The following is a 19,228-nucleotide window of genomic DNA, read 5'->3' as shown; positions in this document are numbered from 1 at the left end:
TTTCCGGACAACCCAATATATATATATCCATATGTATATTTATCCTTATGTATCTTTACAGGTTTCTCAGTCTCTATTTAATTAACATTAGTACTTATGTTGAGGTATATGTCTATATATACCTATGTGTCTGTGTAGGTCTCTCTGTTTAGATCACTGTGTTATTACCTGTGTTGATATGTATGCGATATATATATATCATCATCATCATCATCGTTTAACGTCCGCTTTCCATGCTAGCATGGGTTGGACGATTTGACTGAGGACTGGTGAAACCGGATGGCAACACCAGGCTCCAGTCTGATTTGGCAGAGTTTCTACAGCTGGATGCCCTTCCTAACGCCAACCACTCAGAGAGTGTAGTGGGTGCTTTTACGTGTCACCCGCACGAAAACGGCCACGCTCGAAATGGTGTCTTTTATGTGCCACCCGCACAAGCCAGTCCAGGGGCACTGGCAACGATCTCGCTCGAAAATCCTACAGGAGCCAGTCAGGCGGTACTGGCAACAGCCACGCTCAAAATGGTGCATCTCATGTGCCACCCGCACAAGAACCAGTCCAGGGGCACTGGCAACGATCTTACTTGGCTTGCCGGGTCTTCTCACGCACAGCCCATTTCCAAAGGTCTCGGTCCGTAGTCATCGCCTCGGTGAGGCCCAATGTACGAAGGTCTTGCCTCACCACCTCAGCCCAGGTCTTCCTGGGCCTACCTCTTCCACGGGTTCCCTCAACTGTTAGGGTGTGGCACTTTTTCACGCAGCTATCCTCCTCCATTCTCACCACATGTCCATACCAGCGCAATCGTCTCTCTTGCACGCCACAACTGATGCTTCTAATGTTCAGCTTTTCTCTCAAGATACTTACACTCTGACGGGTATTCACATTGACATTACACATCCAACGGAGCATACTGGCTTCATTCCTTGCGAGCTTACGTATGTCCTCAGCAGTTACAGCCCATGTTTCACTGCCATGTAGCATGGTTGTTCGTACGCATGCGTCATACAGTCTGCCTTTTACTCTGAGTGAGAGTCCCTTTGTCGCCAGCAGGGGTAAGAGCTATATATATATATATATATATATATACCAGAGTAAGCACATGAAATGTGCAACAAGGTGGAAAAAAGAGTATTCAAATACCAGAGGTAGAGTAATATGCTTTATTTAAAAGCAGCAGAAATATAACAAAAAACTGTTACTCGGAGTTTCACTTTCCCGTTCATCGGACAGTTTTGTCCGATGAACGGGAACGTGAAACTCAGAGTAACAGTTTTTTGTTATATTTCTGCTGCTTTTAAATAAAGTATATATATATATATATATATATTTATATTTATATAAGGGCATTACTATATAATAACACCTCACGCCATGAGGGACTCTAAGGTCAGACTACTATAAAAAGCACATTTTTACCGAATGCGAGGAAATGCAACTCTCAAAGACAACCCCTTAAAAACGAACTAAATTATAGATCATGATTTCGTAGTTATTGTAGTATTATACAACTTCTACTCGCATTATATAGTAATGCCCTTATATAAATATAAATATATATTTCGGGAATAAATGATGGATTTTTTCCCTTATGAGGTTTTTTCCATGCTAGCTACTTGATAAATTCTTGTAAAAGAATTCGTCCTATTATTGAATTTATATATATATATATATATATATATATATATATATATATATATACACACACACACACACATATATTATTATCATCATCATCATCATCATCATCATCATTTAGCATCTGCTTTCCATGCTGGCATGGGTTAGACTGACTAAAACTGGTAAGCTGGAGAGCTGCACCAGGTTCCAGTCAGATTAGGCGTGGTTTCTATGGCTGGATGTCCTTCCTAATGCCAACCACTCCAAGAGTGTAGTGGGTGCTTTTTACATGCCACCAGCACAGGTGCCAGTTACATGACTCTAGCATCAGTCATGACTATGGTTTCACATGACTTGACAGGTCTTTTCAAGCATGGCGTAACACCAAAGGTCTTGGTCACTTGTCATTGCCTCCATGAAGCCCAATGTTTGAAGATCATGCTTCACCACCTCATCACATGTCTTCCTAGTTCTCTTCACAGTCAGAGATCGGCACTTTTTTTACACATGGCAAAAGTTAACTATTTCTCCATAGATTGATAAAAATGGCAGTCTTAATCAATTCTGAACATTATGTATTGTTGGCACTCCGTCGGTTACGACAACGAGGGTTCCAGTTGATCCGATCAATGGAACTGCCGGCTCGTGAAATTAATGTGCAAGTGGCTGAGCACTCCACAGACACGTGTACCCTTAACGTAGTTCTCGGGGATATTTAGCGTGACACAGTGTGACAAGGCTGACCCTTTGAAATACAGGCACGACAGAAACAGGAAGTAAGAGTGAGAGAAAGTTTTAATGAAAGAGTACAGCAGGGTTCACCACCACCCCCTTCCGGAGCCTCGTGGAGCTTTAGGTGTTTTCGCTTAATAAACACTCACAACGCCCGGTCTGGGAATCGAAACCGCGATCCTATGACCGCGAGTCCGCTGCCCTAACCACTAGGCCATTGCGCCTCCACTGAACATTATATATGCATACATACAGACATGCGTGCATGCATGCATATATATATATATATATTTATTTGTGTGTGTTTGTATAGGTCTGTTTAGATAACTTGATGTTTATGTGTGTATATATATATTTACATGTATCTGTATGTAGCTATGTCTGTTTAGGTAACTATGTATACCTGTATCAATGTGTATGTATGTGAATATGTACATGCATGCCTCTGTCTGTCTGTGTATGTCTCTGTCTGTCTGTGTATGTCTCTTTGTCTGCTTAGATAACCGTGTACTTGTGTTGTTGTGTATACTTGTGCATGTCTCTGTGTAACTGCATCCCCTGACCAGGACAAGGATAATAATTGCATTAAGTGCACCCTGTACATTCTGTAAAGTGGTGGTGATAGGAAGGGCATCCAGCTGTAGAAACCACACCAAAATGGAAACTACAAGTAAGTACTCTAACTCCGAATAAGAACTGACTTGGATGATGACCCATTCTACCTATGCCAGCATGGAAAACAGACATAAAATAGTGGTGGTGGTGGTGGCGGCGGTGGATCCAATGTCTTTTCCTGCCTTAATTGCTTTATGTATCACATTGCTGTCAAGTATAGTGGCTGATCTCTCTGTTGGGTCAACATTGGCAAGACTTTCTTTCTTCCTTGCACTCTCAACATTTAATAGCGTTTCGTTGTTGCACTTCTGTGCCTCTCTCTTTTCAAAATTTCTAAATTCAAGTGATCATTATCCACCCACACATACAATTATATGTGTGTATTGTACATAGATATGTAAACATGTATACTAGCTACAAAAAGAAGAAGAGTGTCTATTCAGAGTTGTTTTTTTATACTACAAAATATGAAATAAAACAAAATAACTGTAAATCTTATGTATTCTAATACAGAAAAAAGAAAATTAATTTTTAAATATGTCAAATATTTCTATTCTATTATTTATGCATAAGAATAACTTCTGTTATAACTATCTGTCTCTTGTGTAGGTTTCTTGCTATTCTGTCATAGAAGTACAACAGATTATATTGTACTTAGAGTAATTTGTTTGAGTTAAAAACAATATGTATGTGTGTGTGTGTGTGCATATATATATATATATATTGGGTTGTTATTTATGGGATGACACAATTTGTGTGTGTGTGTGTGTGTATCATCATCATTTAACATCTGCTTTCTATGTTCTCATGGGTTGGACAGTTTGACTGGAACTGGCAAGCAGGAGAGCTGCACCAGGATCCAGTCTGACTTTGGCGTGGTTTCTATGGCTGGATGCCCTTCCTAATGCCAACCACTCCATAGGGTATGGTGGGTGCCTTTTATGTGTCACTGGTACTGGCCACAACCATGATTTCACTTGGCTTGACAAGTCACACACATAGTCACAAACATACACTCATACATATATACATGTATACATGTGGAAGACATCACACGTGATTAGGGGCAGCCCAAAAATTTCATCAAGGTAATACCTCCCTATGCAACATGATGTTGTTGTGAAGCTTAAAATATCTGGTGGTGTTGGATATATAGCCTACTTACTTGCATAGTAAATGGCCAGGTCATGAAAGTTACAGAAAGAGTTATAAATTAGTTGGAGAGAAAGTTAGACTTGATAAGAAGCAGTTCAGTTTTGTGTAAGGGAAAAGTACTACTTCCTGGTGGGGCAACTGCAGGAGTATTTAACTAAAAATAAACTGTTGTACTTAGCTCAGCATTTGTCAGCCTGGGGAAAGCCTACAACATAGTCCCTCACTCTGTGATCTTGAAACCACTTACACATATGTATGTATGAGCGAGATCGTTGCCAGTGCCGCCGAACTGGCTCCTGTGCAGGAGGCACGTAAAATACACCATTTTGAGCGTGGCCGTTATGAGTACCACCTGACTGGCCTTCGTGCCGGTGGCACGTAAAAGTACCTACTACACTCTCAGAGTGGTTGGTGTTAGGAAGAGCATCCAGCTGTAGAAACTCTGCCAAATCAGATTGGAGCCTGGTGTAGCCATCTGGTTTCACCAGTCCTCAGTCAAATCGTCCAACCCATGCTAGCATGGAAAGCGGACGTTAAACGACGATGATGATGATGATGATCCATATAAAATATATTAGGTATGCAAGTTAATCTGAGATAATTTTCTGTTCTATTTTTCAAACTACTATCTTTTTATTCAGTCTCAAAATATATTCCATCATATGAAACATCTGATTTATTATGTACAACCTTCATTCAACAAGTCACAGAAACATGAAAGTCCTATATATACATTATGCTGCAAGTAAAGTATCTTACTTTTTCTCCACAGATGTCATGAATCCTGTTTGACTTGCCGAGGTTCATCAAGTTTAGACTGCAATCTATGCCGGTCTTCATATATCAAATTTAAAAATGAATGCAGATTAAGCACAGCTTCCATTTTCTGCAAATCTGCAGGTTAGAAAAAGTTACAAATTTCATTTTATTAACTTTTCTTTCTCATTTTTTTCTTTGTCTTTTTGTTGTTTGTTGCTGATGTTTTTATTAGGTTTTTTTTAATATTTCACTGATAATATTATTATTTTATTGTTTTGACAGTGTTGTTAATTTCCTTGTATTGTATGGGGGGTTTTTTGGTTTTTTTGTTTACTTTTTCATATTGTTCCCCCTGTTAATGCTGTGTAGTATGGCCAAATGGCTAAGAAGTTTGCTGCTGCTGCCTTACCATGAGCTCCCAGGTTCCATCCCACTGCATAACAACTTGGGCACAAGTTAATTTTCTATAACCTCAAGTCAGCCCATACCCTGTGAGTGAAACTGGGGATAGAAGCCCTTCAGATACCCTGTACCTGTAATTCAATGGTACAGCCTTGTTTAAATGGTTTTAGCATTGTTTAAATGGTTGAGCCTTGTTTAAATGGTTTAGCCTTGTCATACACTGTGTCATACTGGTTCAACCTGAGAATTACTTTAACTCTTTAGCATTCAGATTATACTATAAAATTTAATGCTTATTTATTCACATTGTTTAGAATTAATCATGAATTATCTCGTAGCTTTGAGATTTCAATGATGCGATTACTTAATTTTAGAATGATATTATAGTGTAGGTGTGAGAGGTCAGATCTGGCTATTTTAACATGAAACAGAATATTTCTGCCACATATGACCAGAGTTAACGGTACGCATATCTGTAGAATACTCAGCCACTTATTCGCTAATTCAGGAGCAGGTAATCCAGTTGATCAAACAACTGAATCTTCATCATCTAAACCAGATATTCTCAAACTTTTTGGGCCACTGCCCTCCCATGCGCCCCCACCCCCTATTTTTATATATAAATAAATATTTTATATTTTACTAATTTATATATACTATGAATCATTTAATATTTAATATAATATTATATAATTTGTATACAATATTATAATAATATTATAATAAATTCATAGCGTTCCCCAATCCACTGCCTTCCTCCCAACGCCTCCTTTTTCTCTACTGCCCCCCACCCTAGTGCCCCTTTAGGCACCAGTGTCCACCTGGACCATCTCAACACCCACTAGTTTTCTACAGACCTACACATTTGCACATACCATGTCTTTGGTTAATGTAGAAGACCATGCTGTACACATACATGCACTGGTTTATTGGATTAGTTGCAATGAGCTAGTCTGAGCACATTTTCCAACTGCTGCCAATGTTGTTGTTGTTATTTAAGTTCCAGGTGAGCCCTGATCAAACATATAGGATCTCTATTGGCCATGGCTGACGATGCATTGCACATACATGTGCAAACCTCAGCAAACTTCTTTGAGGAAGACAAGCAATTGTCAAGGTGCAGGCATGACTGTGTGATAAGAAGCTTGCTTCTCAACCACATGGTTCCAGGTTCAGTCCCACTGCATGGCACCTTGGGCAAATGTCGTCTACTATAGCCTCAGGCCAACTAAAACCTTGTGAGTGGATTTGGTAAATGGAAACTGAAAGAAGCCCATTGTGTGTGTGTGTGTGTGTGTGTGTGTGTGTATATATATATATATATATGTATACATTTATGTGTGTGTGTCTTTGTGTCTGTGTTTGCCCCTCCCCTCCCACCATTGCTTGACAACTGATGTTTACATCCCTGTAAATTAGCAGTTCAGCAAAAGTAAGCGATAGATTAAGTACTAGGCTTGCAAAAAATAAGTCCTGGGGTCGACGATTGCTTCAACTAAAAGCCCCTTTTTAAGGCAGTGCTCCAGCATGGTTGCAGTCAAAATGACTGAAGCAAGTAAAAAAGGGTAATACAGAAGTCTCCTCTCTCTGTGCCACCAATGTGTTAAACAAGGGAAAGTTTGCTGACTTAGGCTGATAAAGTTAGTTTAGTATCAGTGTTGTCACTAACATTGCTGTCAACATAAAGAGCCAGAAGATATATCACAAGACAACTTACCCAACCATCTTACAACTCCATTAATTTCTCACCAAAGCTTTGAAAATGAAATTTGGTCAGCCAAAACATTATAGAAGCCCATTGGACGGTTTGTGGCTGTTGTTATGTGTAACTTAAATCTCTTTCCCAATTTGACATCACCACCTGACCCTTGGGTGCACTTTATCAGATTCTTTTGTGTTGCAAACTGGCTTCTTCAGTATAAACCAATGGGTTACAGTAGCTTCCTACCTCTCATCCTCCCAGTTTCAGCAGCTCTGAAGTCATAAGTGCTGTTTTCCTCTTCTATCTTAGCCATGGGGGAAAATACTGCAAAAGTATTAATGGGGAATTAATATAGTGATTGACAAATACGTTATTCAGGTGAAATTCCCTTTCATTTGAAGAAAAAATGGATAACCTTAACTATGTACTGGTCCCCTGAAATTACTCAGGTTTAAGGAAAAATTGTAATTTATTATTTGTTTTGTTAATATGGGATTTTTATACATTCTCTAACAAGAATTTTGTTTTTATTTTGTAATGGAACTCAAATTATTTTTCTTAGTTTTCTTCCTTCATTTTTCTCTTTCCAGAATGTCTACAAAAGCGTCAAAATGAAGCAAAAGCAAAAACTCATACAAATTTCACTTTCCTATTAGTTTCTTTTAGTATAATTCTCTTGATGATTCTTATATGTCTTATGATATTGTACTTCAGTCTTTTACATCATAAATTTTGCTGGGCTAACAGATATGAAAAGGTCGGTGATCAAAGCTCAAACAAATTAGTATTAAGCGGAGATTCAGGAGATGAAGATGAAGAAAAAATTGAAATAAAATAGATGAATGAATTATATTTGTATGAAATAAAAGTTATCTTTCATCTAATCTTGATTGTTTCTTTCTCTGAATAATCCATAAGAATTAATTTTATGTCTTCATTAATGACTGCATTCTATTACAGTATTTTTGTTGTTTTTTTTAGTAAATTCATTTTAAATAGAACACACCACACACATATTCTAGATATTTCCGACATCTCGTTTATTTTTTCAAACTTATTTTAAACACAAAAAACTACAACAAATTAATCAATAATATACTCTCCGTTGTTGTTTACGACTTCCTCCCATCGTTCAGTACGTTTTTTGATGCCTCAGCAATGGAAATCTCTGTCTTGACTCAAAGAATTTGTCCAATCAAGCCTGCAATTCCATGGCATTATTGAACAGAACACCATGCAAAGCATTCTGAAGCAGTCAAAAGAGATGAAAATCTAATGGCGCCAAGTCTGGAGAGTATGGAGGACAAGGCAGCACTTCCCATTCAAGTTCTTGAATTGCAGCTTTGGTCATATTGGCAACGTGAGAATAGGCATTGTCATGTTGCAGAAGAATGCCATTTCACCTGTTTTGCCTTTTTTGCTGAATTGCTTCATTGAGCTCCACATCAAGTGTTTGGTTGCGCTCAAGCAGTTCATAATGAATTATGCCTTCCCAGTCCCACCATACACACAACATGGTCTTTCAAGGATGAAGGTCTTGTTTTGTTCACAAAGTCGCTTGTTTGTTGGAGCTGAGCCATTCTTTTCGCTGCTTCATATTGACGTAAAGGCACCATTTTACATTGTCAGTGACAATGTGGTAAAGAAAATGCTGTTTGTGACCATGTGTTGAGTGATGTTGAGCAAGCAAACTGGCTGCAATTGTGGAGCGTTGATTTTTGTTGTTTACGCTCAAAGTGTGTGGCACCAAGCGCCAAGTTTCTAAACCTTGCCCATTGAGTGAAGGTGGTTCACCACAGTTTTTTTTATCACAATCCATCTGCTCCACCAATTCTCTGGTCGTTTGACATGGATTTTCGTGAAGAAGTTGATTCAGTCTCTCTTCGGACTCAATTGGTTGACCAGTGTGTGATCCATCCTTAAGGTCAAAATTCCCATTTTTGAAGCACGGAAACCGACAGCAGTCAGTACTTTGAGGCATTGCCCCTTCTTCATATACAGCACAAATCTCATGAGCAACTTTGGCAACCTCAACACCTTGATTAAATGCAAAAAGCAAATGGTGTTGAAAATGCTCAGTTTTGTCCACTTGACATTCCATTTTAATGATCTGAAAACACACAAAAATCAATAAAATTTAAAAATCAAAACACACTGTCTTGTAGAGCAAAAAAATCTCTTTTGAATAACATAAAACATTTTACCAATGCATTTTATTTCTGCATGCATTTTTAAATTTGAAAAAAATGCTCATGAATTATTCCTCAGCCCTATACAATCCTTGCTACTTACTGTCTTTTCTAGCATACAATTCAGTGTAGTATTTAGTGTAAACATGTATGTAAACATTCTAACACCATTACTCTTTCCAAATCCTGCTGCATTTCTCATGGAATTTTTCATCCTCCAAAGATGATCTACCATTTTAGGCTGTAAATTTTGGTGAAAAATTTGACGTGGCTGCTGGAAAATACAGCATATGCATAGAAACACCTAGGAGTATATCCTAAGAAGATCCAGTCAAGAGAATGATATCTATTGACTAACAGACATACTTCAGCTCTGGCCCACAGACATGCTGTTTCTTCTCTCTGTCTCTTCTATCACTATTGCAATGCTCTTTGTTCCTCAGGGCTGGCTGCTCTTGTATCTCCTCCATTCAGGTATCCCAACCCACTTATGTTTTCCACCTCTTGTCAGCCCTACACTAGCTACTATGCTCGGCCCTTTCCCCCTCCCCAGAACATCAGCCCTATAGCATTTCTTCCCTTCTCATATCTTTCCTACAAGTATCAACTAGTAACAGTTTAAACACGACAATTGCAGGCCCTCCAAGACCAGTGAGCAGCAAGCTCACCAGTCTCAGAGGGCCTCCAAAGGTCATGGGTACTACTCTTTCCTCTAGACTCAGAAAGTAAAAAATAAAATTAATAATCAACTGTCAGACTGTTATTTCTCTCCATCCCTTTTACTGTTACTACAGCAGCTCATTGCCCCTCAAAAGTATTTGCTGCACACAACCTTCACCTAAATTCACACGATATACCTTTCATAATCTGATCATTTCAAAACTTGCTTAATTTTCCTTCTCAGAGCTACATTTAACATTTGGTTCTAACTCATGTTTCCCCTTCCGGTATCAGTGTTCAGCAATTTAAACTTACTGTGAACTCTGCCTTTACTAACTCTACCTTACTTCTATGCTCCATTTTAGGAAAACCTATGAAGGCGCATGGACTCATGATTGCAAGATCAAAGTTTCAATTTCCAGATTGTGCAGTGCAAAACACTTCATTTCACATTGCTCTAGTCCATTCAGATGAGAATAAGTATCAGCAACAGCTGGAGGTTCACCCTGTGACAGACTGACATTCTGTTCAGTGGGGTGTATTATAATCTTGATCAACTATATGCCATGGAAATTGTAATAAGTTCCAGCCTAATAAACCTGTAGACCTAAAAAGACTTCATGTACAGCCTCAAACCAATGAGGAAGCTTCTATATGGTTACATGTCTTGTTAGAAATGGCAATGGTCAAATCTCCCTCAAATACTTAAATCATACCCTGCCATCTTAAAAAAGAAAACATTGTTTAATATAGTCTAAGGTACAGTATTGCTAAATAAGATAAGACAGGATACACGTGATTTGAATACCTTTGATTATAAGTCTACTAAATCAGAGTCAATTTAGGATCAAACAACCACAGGTATAGCCTCTCCTCTTCACGCTAATAAAAAAGGAAGAGAAATGTTGTGCATCATGTCATTTCCTGTTTATTACAATGTCCAATGTGGAGGTGCAATGGCCCAGTTGTTAGGGCAGTGGACTCATGGTAGGAGGATCGTGGTTTTGATTCCCAGACCGGGCATTGTGTGTGTTTATTGAGCGAAAACACCTAAAGCTCCATGAGGCTCCAGCAGGGGGTGGTGGCGACCCCTGTTGTACTCTTTCACCCCAACTTTCTCTCACTCTTTCTTCCTGTTTCTTGAGTAACGCTGCGATGGACTGGCGTCCTTTCCAGCTGGGAGGAACACATATGCCATAGAAACTGGGAAACCGGACCCATGAGCCTGGCTAGGCTTTAAAAAGGGCGCATAAATAAAACAATGTCCAACATTAAATCATATCACTAACATTGAACATATACACACACACACATACATATATATATATATATATACATATACATATATACAATGGGCTTCTTTCAGTTTCCGTCTACAAGTTCACTCACAAGGCTTTGGTTGACCCATAGCTATAGTAGAAGACACTTGCCCAAGGTGCCACCTGGAACCATGTGGTTCGTAAGCAAGTTACTTACCACACAGCCACTCCTACACCTATATACAGGCACTCCTATGCCTATACACAGCCACTCCTTTCATCATCATCATCATCATCATCGTTTAACGTCCGCTTTCCATGCTAGCATGGGTTGGACGATTTGACTGAGGACGTGAAACCGGATGGCAACACCAGGCTCCAATCTAATTTGGCAGAGTTTCTACAGCTGGATGCCCTTCCTAACGCCAACCACTCAGAGAGTGTAGTGGGTGCTTTTACGTGTCACCCGCACGAAAACGGCCACGCTCGAAATGGTGTCTTTTATGTGTCACCCGCACAAGCCAGTCCAGGGGCACTGGCAACGATCTCACTCGAAAATCCTACGGGAGCCAGTCAGGCGGTACTGGCAACGGCCACGCTCAAAATGGTGCATCTCATGTGCCACCCGCACAAGAGCCAGTCCAGGGGCACTGGCAACGATCTTACTTGGCTTGCCGGGTCTTCTCACGCACAGCACATTTCCAAAGGTCTCGGTCAGTAGTCATCGCCTCAGTGAGGCCCAATGTACGAAGGTCTTGCCTCACCACCTCAGCCCAGGTCTTCCTGGGCCTACCTCTTCCACGGGTTCCCTCAACTGTTAGGGTGTGGCACTTTTTCTCGCAGCTATCCTCATCCATTCTCACCACATGTTCATACCAGCGCAATCGTCTCTCTTGCACACCACAACTGATGCTTCTAATGTTCAGCTTTTCTCTCAAGATACTTACACTCTGACGGGTATTCACATTGACATGACACATCCAACGGAGCATACTGGCTTCATTCCTTGCGAGCTTACGTTTGCCTATGTATAATGTGCATTGAAATTGTACTGAAATATGCAATGTACAAAAAATTACATTAAAACATGCAGTGTTTGGTAAAATATATACAGTATATAGTGAAATTATATGAAGAAATTAACTGCTAATTTTACAAATAATGTTAGTCATTATAAACAGAAATATGAGATCGAAAAATAGTGAGCCTGTTTCTCTTTTCTATCTTAAATTGGTGCCAATAAAACAATTTACAGCATGGAAGGCATGTTAGTCATTCAAAAACACACACAGAGAAACTGTGTCAGTGACCAGGTCACAACTGGAACAACAAAAATGTTTACACCAAATAATGACTGTTTAAGTGAAGTTAATAATATGTCTTTTGAATGGGTATGTCTCTTCTCCTCTGTAATAATCCTTTCTACTATAAGCACAAGGCCTGGAATTTGTGGGGAGGGGGATAATCGATTACATCGACCCCAGTACTTGACTAGTACTTAATTTGTTAACCCCAAAAGGATGAAAGGAAAAGTCGACTTCAGCAGAATTTAAACTCAGAACATGGAGACGGACAAAATGCCACTAAGCATCTTGCTCAGTATGCTAATGGTTCTACTAGTTCACCACCTTCTTCCACACTGTAGTAATAATTTTGTTTTCATTGATAATTAGTGCAGCCAACTCCATATGAATTTTACCCTTTTTTTTAGAAGGTTTGTTGCTAAGTAGAGTTACTCTGTAATATATCACAGTTTTAGATTTTAAAAATTGTTTATTAAATATAGTAAATCACAGAGAAATAGTGACTGATTAAATTTGTTTTGAGCATTGAACATTATCTATCTGATAATTTAGCAAACACATAGGCGAAAATAAATTTCATGACTAACACATGAAGCAAATAAATTATCTTTTATCATTGACTTGTTTCAGTCATTGAACTGCAGTCATGCTGGTATAATGCCTCACAGGGTTGTACTTTTGAGTAAGACAATTTTTTATATCATGTTGCACCATTCTTCTCAGCTGAAATGAGGATCAACTGAGTGCTTTCTCTCCTTGATGTCACATCCTCAATGTTTTGAGTCAATGATAGGACAAAGAGGATGTCCATGTCTGCTCATGACAAAAAAGGGCACCTAAAACAACTAGTGAAAGCATGGTACATGCAACCAAGTCATATTTGCTAACACATGATTGGGTATGGTTACATGGTCATACGACAAGAAATTCACCATTTGGAAGGCAAATGGTGAATGAAGTAATGATGTACACAACACTTTCTGAGAACATGGTACTGCTAACAATAGACTGGAATTCTTTTACTAACATTTATAGTAACATGGACCATACATTGGAATTTGACATGATATAGTTGAAAGATTAAGCATAAAATGTAGGTTAGCACTGATACATAGATAACAATGGAAGAAATGATTAGAACACAGATTTTTTAAGTATGTACTATTGGCTTCAGGGTGTATACAATTATGTAATGAAAACTTTTTGAACTGACTGCTTTATACTTTCAGAATTTGAAACATCAAAACTTAATTCAATAAATTGAATAGCACAGAAACCACATGATCAAATTAATCACAAATAATGTATAGAACATAGAATAAACATAACTAATGGGAGTTTGTTTTGGAGAGCAGGGAAATTATCAAGAGTAAGTAACAGTGCCTATGGCTTTTGTAGCCTTCTGGAACCAGTGAGATTGATATGGTTAACTTTTAACTGTTGTTGTGTCAATGGCTGCAAGAAAAATATGTTCAGAGAGGGAATTCCTAGTTGTAACATTCTGGAAAGGAACGAAAAAAGGCCTTGACATTAGTGTAGCACCTGAGAGGTTAGCCACAATATGGATGATGAGATGAGAGATGAGTGTATTGGGAATGTCTGAGTAGTGGGGACATGAAGGCACCTCTTCCTCTTCTCCAGATGATATTTTAGGGACATACATCATACTCTCTTACCATTGACCATTTCTATGACAATCCATCACTTGCTATCTCTCCTACCATGAAACATGTTGCTCCTTTAGTGTCTCTCTTCCATTGCCTTCTATCATTGTTTTCTTACTTACTCACTCACTCACTCACTCACCCACCCACCCACCTGTACAGCTTTTACAAGCCACTCATCTACCCCGAGCTACTTCAGAGACCACCATATTACACAACAGGATGTTCTATTGAAGGCTTTCTCTAGATCACTGGTGGTCTGTGAACTAAATTCAGAATTTCATATATATATATATATATATATATATATATATATATATATATAAGTTTATTAATATTATCTCAGTTTAAAAAAACCTTGACAATGTAAATATGTTAATAGTTACCATGGGTTGCAAAAATCACACAAAAAAACAGGATATCACACTCGTTTTATAGGTAGAGATACCAAGTTAAAGCAATGCATTTTGAGTAGATATGAATAATAACAATAAATGGAGCAAAACGCATATAAATAAAAGTTCATCGTCGATGAATATATGTGCAATTCCAGCAGCTCTTACTTCTTTGGAGTAGAGTGCACATATATTTTGAAACATGTGTAGGAATTAAAGGAACTTTTATTTATATGCGTTTTGCTCCATTTATTGTTATTATTCATATATATATATATATATATATATATATTCATAAGAGTAAACATATCTAAAGGGGTCCGTGGGAAAACTCATTTAAATGAAAGGGGTCATTGGTAGTGAAAAGGTTGGGAACCACTTCTCTAGATCAATAAGTGCCAAGTATGATGGTTTATTCTTGGCTAAATATTTCTCTTACTGTTGCCTAGCTATGAAAATAGCGTCAGTAGTGCTTCTCTCTGGGACAAAACCTAACTGCATTTCATCTAGCCCAATTCTACTCCTAATTAATTTGGCTATAACTTTCTTCGTAATTTTCATCACCTGTTTCAAGACTCTGATGCTTCTATCTAAGGCATCTCCCTTACACTTGTAGCAGCTAACAATAATGTTACTACACCAGTCACTTGATATTACACCTTCCTAGAGGACATGATTAACTGTGCAGGCGACTAGCTTGTATCCTACCTTGCCAGATAGTTTGAGCATCTCAGCAGTGATTCAAGATGGACCTGGGGCTTTCCTTGTTTTCATGTCTTTAATTGCCTTATCTACTATACTGTACGGGCATATATTCTGGATGTGCTAGGTGTGCAGTGCACACCCATCAAAAATGGCAAATTCATTATAAATATTAACTTTACTCATTAATTTAATCACAAATCTTAATGGAAAACTTTTGTTATACCCCTGCTTGAAATTTGATGGCAGCACACCCAATACAACAACTACCATATGCCACTGCTATACTGCTGTCCACTAGGATAGCTGGTCCCTCTGTTGGGTTCACATGAGGGAGACTCATGTTATCCCATTCATTCTCCACATTCAATAGTCCTACATTGAGATGACTTAAAGAGAGTAATAGAAAGAAAGGAAAAAAAAACTAAGAAGTTGCATCTATTTGCAATGGATGCATGGATGTAATTTCAGTTCAGGTATGGATTTTGCTATGAAGTTGCAATGGAAACATTGATGATTTTGATTTTACCTGAGACTGGGCAAGTGTGTCTGTTGACTGTGGGATATAGTTCTTCTGTTATTCTTTTTCTTCAACTCAAATTGTTTGGATGCATCATGACACATATTATGCCATGCTCATTGATGTAGCCAATGACTTTTCTAAGATCTCAGGTTAACCCATTACCTCCCATAATTCTATTAACTGGAATTTTTTTTATGAAACTTTGATTTCTAGCATAAAACAGCCTTAGAAACACGCTGGAATGATCAAAATAACATTTCAAAATAACATTTTAAATAGAAATAAGCGAGATATTGGGTGAAAAATTAGCAACCCTCATTTGAATATCAGAGAAATATACCTAGTAGATATAGCAAGAAGGTTTGATATGTGTAAATATTGGCAGATAATTACGAAATTTGTAATTTTTAAGTGATCTCATATGAGATCACTGGTAGGCAATGGGTTAAGTTGTGGAGACTTTAGAGATTGCTTCAACTTATCCTTATAGCTAAGGAGAGGTCTTCCTCTGTTATGATATCCCTCCACTTGTTGGGACAGGACATACTTCAAGATTCAAACTTGATGATAAACAACAAGCCACTCAAATAAGTCAGGTCATTTAAGTATCTTAGAAGTACAGTAAACTTTAAGAGTGCTCTTGGTGATGAAATCAATGTTAGAATAGCTAAGGATACTAGTGCTTTTGGAAGATTTGTGCATCGTTTGTGGGATGAACATGATTTCAGTCTGAAAACTAAAATAAGTGTATGCAAATCTTGTACTTTGAACACACTTTTGTATGGAGCAGAAGCATGGACTTCCTACTACAGACATCTAAAGGAACTTAAAACCTTCCACATGAGCTGTTTGTACAACATATGCAACATAGAATAGCAAGATAAGATATCCAATGCCAAAATCTTAAGAAAATGTGATATCTCCAGCATCCAAAGCATGCTGATGAGAATTCAGTGTAGATGGGTAGGACATGTTGTTTGAATGAAAAATGACAGCATTCTGAAAATTCTTATACATACATGCATACATACATACATACATAGTAATCTGGGACAGAGAAGAGAAACTGTGTACAGTAGTAGAAATCAGCTGTCCTGCGGATGTCAACATCACGCTAAAGATTAGAGAAAAAGAGAACAACTACGCCGAGCTACTGAGAAATTTGCAGATACTCCACCCAGACTACAAGTTCAGATTCATACCTGTGATTGTTGGGGCATTGGGATATGTAACGAACTGCCTCAACAAAAACCTGGAAAAATTAGGGTTCTCAAAACCTGAAAGAAAAAGGCTGATTAGAAGACTACAGATTCAAGCCATCAATGGAACTGTGAAGATATGTAAAACTTTCCAAAAATTTAGCACATAAATACATATGCATGCATCTAGACATGAAAATATATACATAAAAACGCATCCATAAAACAAACATACAAATCTGCACATACAATAAACCCAAATACTGCACACACACACATATATGCACAAATACCTAGATGATGTTGATAAAAGTTCCAATGAAGGAGCCTTGAATCTATGTTAGAGTCCGGCTCTTTCTCTATGGACAAGAAATACAGAAATGAAACTGATTGATAACATACATACATACATACATACATATATATATATATATATATATATATATATATACACACACATATATATATACATATATACATATAGATATCTATGTATATTGTCAGTAAGTCATAAATCTGAAAGAGAAGTACACTCCAAGTTATAGAGCAGTAGAATATTTAGATAAAGATAATTATGACCAGTTCAGAGGATTACCCATAAAGCAGTTAGCTTTACATACGTCTCATCAGACCCTGCTTTAGAATCTGACGGAACATATGTAACACTAAGCACTTTATGGATGCAAAAACTCTGGGTAACCCTAAGAACCGGTCATGACTGTTTTTATCTATATATACAGGGGTTGGACAAAATAATAGAAACACCTAGCATCATAGCATCATAATTTTGAAATATCTATAAAACCATCAAAAGCTTGTTTACTTTTATGTTTTGGTTTATTATTAGTGTTGCTTAATATGTTTTGCTAAAATTGCTGTTTCTTTTCAGATATCATCAGAAAAAGGTAATTAAAATTCATTAAAATGACAGATCTATCAGACTTTCAAAGAGGTCAAATTGTTTGTGTTCGTATGGCAGGCGCTAGCGTAAATGAAAGCCACCGAAATGTTTGGTGTATCAAGAAGTACTGTCTCGAAAGTAATGACAGCCTTTGAGAAAGAAGGAAAAACCTCCTTGTCAAAATAAAATTCCGGAAGAAAACCAAAATTTTCAGATAGGGACCATCAGACTCTTACATGAATTGTTAGAAAGGAACACAAAAGTACAGCTCCCAAAATTACTGCAGAGCTTAATGACCACCTTGAGAACCCAGTTTCCATAAAAACTGTTCACCATGGGTTGCACAAAGCCAGATTTCACAGGAAGGCTGCAATCAGAAAACCACTACTTTCAAAAACAAACGTTGCAAAGCATTTAGAGTGGACTAAAAACCTACAGAATTGGTCCCTAGAGCAGTAGAAGAATGTTATTTTCTCAGACGAGTCGTCCTTTACCTTATTTCCAACCACCAGCTGAGTATACATGTGGAGACAATCAAAAGAAGTATCTGACCCAGACTGCCTTCTTCCAACTGTTAACCATGGAGGAGGATCTGTGATGATGTGGGGGGCTATATCTTGGAAATCTGCTGGCCCAGTGATTTCCCTTCATGGCAGAATTAATAGTCAAGACTATTTAAGCATTTTATCTGATCAAATTCATCCTATGGTTGCGGAACTGTTTCCGGAGGGAAGCCCAATCTTTCAGGATGATAAAGCACCATTCACACAGCTAAAGTTTTTACTGAATTGCACGAGGAATATTCTAGTGAAGTTGAACATCTTATCTGGCCACCATAGTCCCCAGATCTCAATATTATTGAACATTTATGGTGCATTTTAGAAAAACAAGTAAGGAGTCAATATCTTCCACCATCATCATTACAAGAACTGGAGGCTGTTTTAGCTGAAGAATGGACAAAAATTTCTTTGGAAACAATTCAAACTTTGTAGGAATTCATACCTTATAGAATTCAAGCTGTAATTACTGCCAGAGGCAGTCCTATCCCATATTAAAATAAGTTTGCTTGAAATTTTAAGGTGTTTCCATTATTTTGTCTGACCCCTGTATATATATATATATTACATGGAAAAATGTGAGCAATAGAAATAACATTATTAACAGGAAAATTACAGGACAAGTTATTACACTTGGAAAAGTTCAGGAGAACATAGTACATCTGATAAGTTACAAAACAAGAAAATCTTTACTTAAAATATTGCAGCTAAGGATAAAATTTCAAATAAAATATTTAGATTTAGAAAATATTAGCTTTTATTAAAACTAAAAAATTTTATTACAAGTTTATTGCTTCTATTTGTTATTACTTGTTACTTCTATTAAAAATTAAAAATAACTCAAAATATTTTTTACACTTTAAAAAAATTCGTTTTTTAATTACTAATTAATA

General features: G+C 37.6%; 1 protein-coding gene across 6 annotated transcripts in view; it reads left to right on the top strand.

Moving 5' to 3' along the window:
* LOC106883330 (proprotein convertase subtilisin/kexin type 4) overlaps positions 1 to 7,866 on the top strand; it is a 154,347-nt gene extending 146,481 nt beyond the window's left edge. For all 6 annotated transcript variants that reach the window (XM_052966058.2, XM_089349802.1, XM_052966059.2 and 3 more), the window contains exons 19-20: positions 4,892 to 5,019; positions 7,573 to 7,866. In XM_052966058.2, the coding sequence (XP_052822018.1) occupies positions 4,892 to 5,019; positions 7,573 to 7,820 (376 nt within the window). In that variant the 3' untranslated portion in view covers positions 7,821 to 7,866. The remainder of the gene's footprint in view (positions 1 to 4,891; positions 5,020 to 7,572) is intronic.
* The last annotated feature ends 11,362 nt before the right edge of the window (positions 7,867 to 19,228 follow it).

The sequence above is a fragment of the Octopus bimaculoides genome, chromosome 3 (assembly GCF_046866305.1).
Source record: "Octopus bimaculoides isolate indiv1 chromosome 3, ASM4686630v1, whole genome shotgun sequence".
Lineage (NCBI taxonomy): Eukaryota > Metazoa > Mollusca > Cephalopoda > Octopoda > Octopodidae > Octopus > Octopus bimaculoides.
The sequence above is the reverse complement of the archived record's forward strand: the minus strand, read 5'-3'. Positions and strand labels throughout refer to the sequence as shown.